The sequence below is a fragment of the Mandrillus leucophaeus genome, unplaced genomic scaffold, assembly GCF_000951045.1.
Source record: "Mandrillus leucophaeus isolate KB7577 unplaced genomic scaffold, Mleu.le_1.0 Scaffold145, whole genome shotgun sequence".
Classification (NCBI taxonomy): Eukaryota; Metazoa; Chordata; class Mammalia; order Primates; family Cercopithecidae; genus Mandrillus; species Mandrillus leucophaeus.
Window position 1 is genome coordinate 2,877,503 of NW_012101421.1, and position 7,312 is coordinate 2,884,814.

Genomic DNA, 7,312 nt, shown 5'->3' on the forward strand with positions numbered 1-7,312 from the left:
TTTGGGCATGAATCCAGTGAGGCCGTTTGTGACCACACTCTGTTCTCTTCTATTGGTAGTATTCAGGCTCCATGTTTCCAAGGACCTGGAATCTTAGGAAACATTTTAACAGCCTGAAAACATGACTTTCACCATAAAATATTAGAAACTTTTTAAATAAAGGAAATTATATACATTTGTTAACTTGTTTTCTTTAGGGTTCACATTTCTTTCTTGGTGTGTATGCCTTTGTGACATGTTTGAAGGATGGCCCCTTTTTGTTGCAGAAATTTCCGATTTAAATGTCCAAAAAAATTACGTTCTCCCTTTGGGCACCTGACCTGTATAATGGACTCTTACTTTGATGTAAAAGCCCCTTCCCCTGTAGTAAAATAAGCAGAGAATGCATGATTCACATACATTTTCATTTTGTATGCTGCCGTGCAATAATCTCGGAATCTTATGTTTATATTTTAGGCACTAGAAAAACACCCCAACTCACCAATGACAGCAAAGCAGATATTGGAAGTCATTCAGAAAGAAGGGTTAAAAGAAACAAGGTCAGTATCCATATTTAAAACATTTTCTGTTTTCATTAAATAATAATTGCCACTCGTTGCTAAGCAGTAGGTGTATCTAGATTTTGATATTGTAGTTGATTGTGAATTGGGTAACTACCCACAAATTCTTTTCTAATTGAGAAGTAGTTGGATGGTTTAAGATTTCCTTGGACTTGCCTGTTACCTTAATACATTACATTAGATGGATTGATACAGGAGGTACTTTCTTAACAAAGAACAGCACTGTGTGACTTAGCCCCTCCTTGAAGTTATTCCTGTTTCTTTTTCTTGTAAGAGGAGATCATGTTTCTGAAACCAGGTGGTGAAAGAGAAACACTTTTACAGGTTTAATAGGTAGATCCCAGGATATAAAGATGAGCTCACTTTGATAAAATTCAGTGCCAGTAAATGTGGTTGAAAATCTAGTCCTCTTATATTTAAGAAACTCTACTTGGTGCATCCTGTAATAACTGTTGAGCCTAATATTTACCCTTTTAAAATGTACAGTTTAGTGGATTATGTTATATTCACAAAGTTCTGCATCATCAACGTTATCAAACTTTAGAACATTTTCATCACCCTAAAATGAAACCCTACACCCATTAGCGGTCACTCCATATCCCAACTACTCTTGCCTCTGGCAGCTGCTAGTCCACTTTCTGTCTCTATGGACTTGCTATTCTAGACATTTAATATAAGTGGAATATAGATATGTAGCCTTTTGTGAAAGGCTTGTTGGACTTAGCATGTAATGTTTTCAGGGTTTCCTCATGTTGTAGCCTATAACAGGAATTCCTTTTGGTTGCCAGATAATATTTCAGTGATGATTCTTTATTCTTAGGTATTAATTTTATGGTTTTAGATAGCAAGTTAGGGCCGTATAGATGATATTACTCAAGGAGAAAAAGGTTTACTATAGGATAAAACAACTATGATGTCATATGTGTATGTAATCAGCCTTGTTACATAGAATAGATTTGTGTACATGAGTTGTGCATCTGTAAGCCATTGAGCATACAGTAGTCACAACTTGATGAAATTAAACCTACTGAACTACCTTTTGAATGTTTTCATTTGATGTGGATATAGAAACTGCTAAGATAAATAAATATCCTTCTGAGGCTGACTTTTTGTGAAAAGTAGGTTTCAGCTATAACTCCTATAACTTTAACGTGTGGGTAACATCAGCCTTTAGCTGTTTAAAATGTATCTTTTGCAAGGTAGGTCCATAGACATCACAATTTACTGGGGTACAGGAAACCTATGCTCAAATTTTCATTTTTTATTTTGGAGACTTTTTTCCTGCCTGCTCTGTAGAAGTAGCCTAAGATAATATAACCACATTGTGTTTGCACTAATTGTTCCCCCACAAAGTGGAGGCAGCAGTGGGCAGGTTAGTTGCTAACAGTACCTAACAACTCTGTTAAAGGAGATCCTATTTTAACCCAGATGTCAGTTTAAGAAGTTAGGGAACAAAATCAGGAAAACAGGAGATTAATTTTCTTCTTGCCACCTGTCAGTAACCCTGGAAATATTTATGACAATTAGAAAGCACTGAAAATATTTGTGCCATAGTCAAAAGAAAAGAAGGGCTAAAAATCTAAGGATGTCAACTGTCTTATGTAGGCGTTGTTGCCAGAGGAATCTGCCAATGTGGACATAAAAAGCACCTCCTAAAAGCAGACATTTGAAATTCGTTCATTAAGATATTCTTCTCCACAGGAGTGACTCTGCTGTTATCAGTTGTTATGAAGCTGGAGATATAAAAATCCCTGTACTGTGACTCACAACAACATTTTAATTACACTTGTTATATTATAGCATTATTTCAAAATTTTCAAAATGCTGGTCCTCCCAGAATGGTATATAAGAGGGCTTTCAGCATGTGTAGTTAACAAAGACAAACAAATTTTAAAAACCAACTTCTTCAAAGAGTAATTAAAGAACGCTGAAATGGGGAATGTAACTCCTTAGTCCTCTAAATTGAATCTGTCTCCCCACTTCACCCTCTGCGTCGCTATTTGTCCTTCTGTAAGGAAGAAAAAAGTCCTTTGTTACAAATACTCATGAACCAGTATAGTATTAGTGAAGTACCTGCACACAATTACCGGTTTGAATAGGAAAAGGAAAAGCAAAGAAAGAGAACACAGTTAAAGTTTTCTTCTGTAAAATCTGCTCTGCATCAAGTGGCCTCAGACTATGCATTTTGTGCTCCCATTTGTTTTTTCATTCTATTTCTTTAAATTTCCCCCTTCTTGTCAATGGTAATCCATTACTTACGACTCATGCATCTGTGCTCACTGTTCCCTTGTTTTCTAGTTCTAATTTTCTTGTTAGAGTCACCTCTAAAATAAACATACCTAGCTTTTGAGTGAGTTTAGGACTGTCTTGTACGGATGGATGTTGTTTCAAGGAGCAGATATGGACACTTATTTTGCCTCCTTAATGTACTGTTTTGCTACTTTCCAAGTTCTTAAATGTTTTCCAAATATTTAAGGTAGTTGAGTAAATGAAATGTAACTGTATGTGTTTTTCTTAAGTAAAGTTTAGAAATTCCACCTTCATGAGGTCAAACATAGCTGATTGATTTCTAGGTATTTACTAATGATGTGTTTCAAGAAATGCACATTAGTAATATGCGTGATTAAATACAGGGAAGTGCTTGTAAAGTTACTAATATGGTCATAACCCTCTGGTGGTCTCTTCTATGGATGAGAGGTAATGTTTTAATGGTCCTACCCCAAACAGTCCTCTACTGTACCTAGCATTTCTAGACAATAGAAGATAAGGTCTTCAGCCACCATCATCATTCCAACCTGTACTCAAAGCAAGGCCATTTGTGTCAGGTACTATGGGGGTCCTTCATTCTGTATGTGTCAGGCAGGTCTCCGATAGCGCTTACCTCGCTGTACTGTAATTTTGTCTTTGTATGTCTTCCCTGCCTGTGTGTGAGCTCCTTAAGGGCAGGGTACCTAACGCTTCTGGCTCTCGGCAGACACTCAGTAAATAGTTGTTTAGTCAATAATCTTCATTCTCAAGATGTTAATTTGCTGGTGCTTAGTAATGACTTTGGCTTGCATTCAGAGTTAGAAACTTCTTTTTAACATGTTGTGTTTTTAATGATATGTAATAGTAGTTATTTTTAACATCAAAAGAAACTTAACAGTTTTGTGGAAATCCCATTAAATATATGTATGCTGATAGTTTCCAGCAGATTATCTGTGAACAACTGAAGTTATCGTGCTGTTGCTTGTTTTCAAACACTGTGAAAGCCACTAGTTTAAACTTGTAACTTATAATAGAAAAACTACATTAGTAATTTTGGCAAAACTAATGAGGATATTTGAATATGTTCAGTATATATGTTACTGTTATTTGAGGTGAAATTTGACATTGTATGCTGTGTTTTCCTCTTTACAAGTGACACTTTAAGTCATATAATGTTCATGTAGACATGATAAAAATAGGACTTTTTACATCATGTTCTGTGTCTCCATATTATTGATGTAATGTGTACAGTAGGATTAAATTCTATTTGGAAAAGCCAGAATGAAATAAGTACCTTCCATGTGGGTAAAAAAGAAGTGTGAAATATGAATATAATAAATTAGCAGAAGGACATGTGGTTTTGTTGAAAAAAAAAAATAGAATGATTTTTTAAGACCTGGTTTTCTTTCTTATGAAAATACTCTTGGTAATTTTTACTTCCCCTCTGTATAATAGGATAGAAGATTTTATTAATGTCATTTTATTCTGGTCCCTCTGTGTACTTGCTTCACTGATTCTGAGTGTTTTTAGGGCTTCTGCTCCTTTATGTTTATTAATTGTCAACAGTTGATCAATCAAAGTATTGGAAGGCTTTTCAGATGATTGGAATCATATAATCAAATAGCCATGCTACTTCCATAAACGGGATTAAAATGTGAATACTCCAGTCTGCTGCTTTTGTGGATGGATATTTGATATCCCTCTTTGGACTTCTCAGCTAAACATCCCCACTTCCTTCCTCAGGGAGTTAGGGTGCTGCCGTGGAGTATGTTCTCGTCTGCAGTAAGTGAAAATATTTGTTTAGAAAAGAGGAGTAAGTCTAGTTACAGTGTTGCTTTGGATGATTTTGGGGGTCATTCCAATTCTGATTTTCTGTTTTTGATTTGCTTGTTCAGAAGTTATCATTCCTTTACCAAGAGGACTGTGGGATTTTTGATGCCTGAGGATGTGTTTTTGATGCCATGTCTCACATAATTTTTCAAGTGATGCTTCCGAAGAAATGTGTGCTCTGTTATAGTAACATATCCAGGGGTTGCAAGGTCATGGAGTAAGGCTTACCTGACTTATGTAGTGAGAGCAAAACAACCATTCATCAGTGAGGAATACTTTTTGTATGTGCTGTACATTATCATTATAAGATACCTGTTACTAATGTAGCAGGAACTGTGATTTAGTTTTATATTATTTGGTAATAGGCAAATAGTTTATAATGAGCCTGAAGTGGTCATAAAATTAAAATATATATACACACACAAACCACACAAAGCATTTAAGAAAACCTCTGTTGGGTTGAGGGCAAGACAGTATTTATGAGGTACATTTTAACAATATTAGAGATGCCATACTTTAGATTTAAAAACTATGTTAAATTTCATCAACTGTTTACAGAGAAGCAACCTATAATTATATATTTCAATAGGGACATTTTAAAAAGTTTTATAAACAGTATCTGTTATGTTTAGTGTTCCTCAGAATAATGGACATATTTTAGATTTTGTGATGTAGAACATGCATTGACATCCCAGATTTTGTCATTATTCTAGTATCAATGAGAATTTTTTATTCCACTGATAATTCTGGAATCTATTTTTACCTCATTTTGTTTAAGACTTTTTATGTTTTCTGTTTTGCAATCTCTGTTATGATATGCTGAAATTAGAATCTCCACTTTGTACTGTGGTTTATTAAAGATGTTGCATTTCTTTCGGGGGATAACATGTCAGAAATTCTATTACCATGTATAGTGACAAACAATAAAATTTCTTGGCATTGCTCTTGGTGAGATTTATGTTGCTAATTAGTGCTTTAGGAGATGATTCTTTCTTGCTGCTGCAATGTTTTGCCTAGAGATAAGAAATAAACGCAAGTAATTTCTACTGCAAAATCAATTCTTATCTGCAGACTCCATGTTGGCGCCCTTCCTTTAATACTGAAATGGTGGTCTAGTTTGTTTGTGTTGGGCATTTTAGAATTACAGTGTTAGCTCACAGTGTCATCCCTGCCATTTGTTAACATCTAATTCTCTCATTGTGTAAATGGTGTGCACAGTCAGCTACTTAGAGAGGGATGTATGAGACAATGGTGTTATTAAACAGAAACACAGGGCAATTTGCATATATTTGTGTGTGTACATGTGTATAAGCAAGCTTCGAGAATAATCTAGTTCTTAGTTGACATAAAATTTTACTTGTCATCATTACTCAGATTAGAAATCTCAATCAGTGCCATTCTTAACTCCCCGGACGTCATGGCCAGATGGTTCTGGGTAGTGTTAGTTTTACTTCCTAAGCACGTCTTTCTTTCTGTGTACCATACTTTTGGCAATTCTTCAGATACTTTTCATTTCTTACCTGGGTTATTGCACTATCTTCTTATCTGGTCATCTTACCCCAAGTCTTCCTTCCCCCTTTACAAATCTGTTTTTTTTTTTTTTTTCTCAAAACTGACTTCAGTTTATAGTAGCATTTCTTAATAAGGAATCCATAATGCAGGCATTCATTGAGGATATTGCAGGTTTGATTCCAGACCATCACAATAAGGAGAATATTGCATAAAAGGGAGTCACACAAATTGTTTGGTTTCCCAGCGCATATAAAAGTCGTGTTTATATACTATAGTCTATTGGGTGTGCAGTAGCATTATGTCTGAAAAACACTGTGCATACCTTAATTAAAAAAATACTTTATGCTGGACATGGTGGCTCATGCCTGTTATCCCAGCACTTTGGGAGGCCAAGGAAGGAGGACTACTTGAGCCCAGGAGTTTGAGACCAGCCTGGACAACAACAGAAACAGTGAGACCCTGTTTCTACAAAAAATAGAATATTAGCCAGACTTGGTGGTACATACCTATAGTTCCAGATATTAACTAGGGAGGCTGAAGCAGGAGGATCACTTGAGCCAATGTGGTCAGGCTGTAGTGAGCTGAGATGGTGCCACTCCACTCCAACCTGAGTGACTGAATGAGACCCTATCTAAAAAAAATGATAACAATCATCTGAACCTTCAACAAGTCATAATCACTTTGCTGGTGGAGAGAGCCTTGTCTTGATGTTGATAGCTGCTGACTGATCAGGATAGTGGTTGCTGAAGGATGGAATGGCTGTGGCAGTTGCTTAAAGTAAGACAACAGTGAAGTATTCTGTATTGATTGACACTTCCTGTCCTGAAATATTTCTGTGGTATGCAATGCTATTTGACAATATTTTACCCATAGTAGAACTTATTTTAAAGCTGGAGTCAGCCCATGCTGTTGCTTTGTATCAACTAAGTTAATGTAATATTCTAAATCATTTATTTGTATTTCAACAATGTTCACAGTATCTTCACCAGAAGTAGATTTTATCTCAAGAAATTATCTTCATTACACATCTATAAGAAGCACCTCCCGACCTGTGAAAGTTTTATCATGAGATTGAAATAATTCAGTCACAACTTTGGGCTCCACTTCAAATTCTAGTTCTCTTGTCATTTCTACCACATCTGCAGTTACTTCCTCCACTGAAG

General features: G+C 35.7%; 1 protein-coding gene across 1 annotated transcript in view; it reads left to right on the forward strand.

Moving 5' to 3' along the window:
- The first annotated feature begins 461 nt into the window (after positions 1–461).
- The window catches only part of ASXL3 (additional sex combs like transcriptional regulator 3), a 139,946-nt gene continuing 133,095 nt past the window's right edge, over positions 462–7,312 (forward strand). Inside the window, exon 1 of the mRNA XM_011974444.1 lies at positions 462–539. Within this exon, the coding sequence (XP_011829834.1) occupies positions 484–539 (56 nt within the window). The 5' untranslated portion in view covers positions 462–483. The remainder of the gene's footprint in view (positions 540–7,312) is intronic.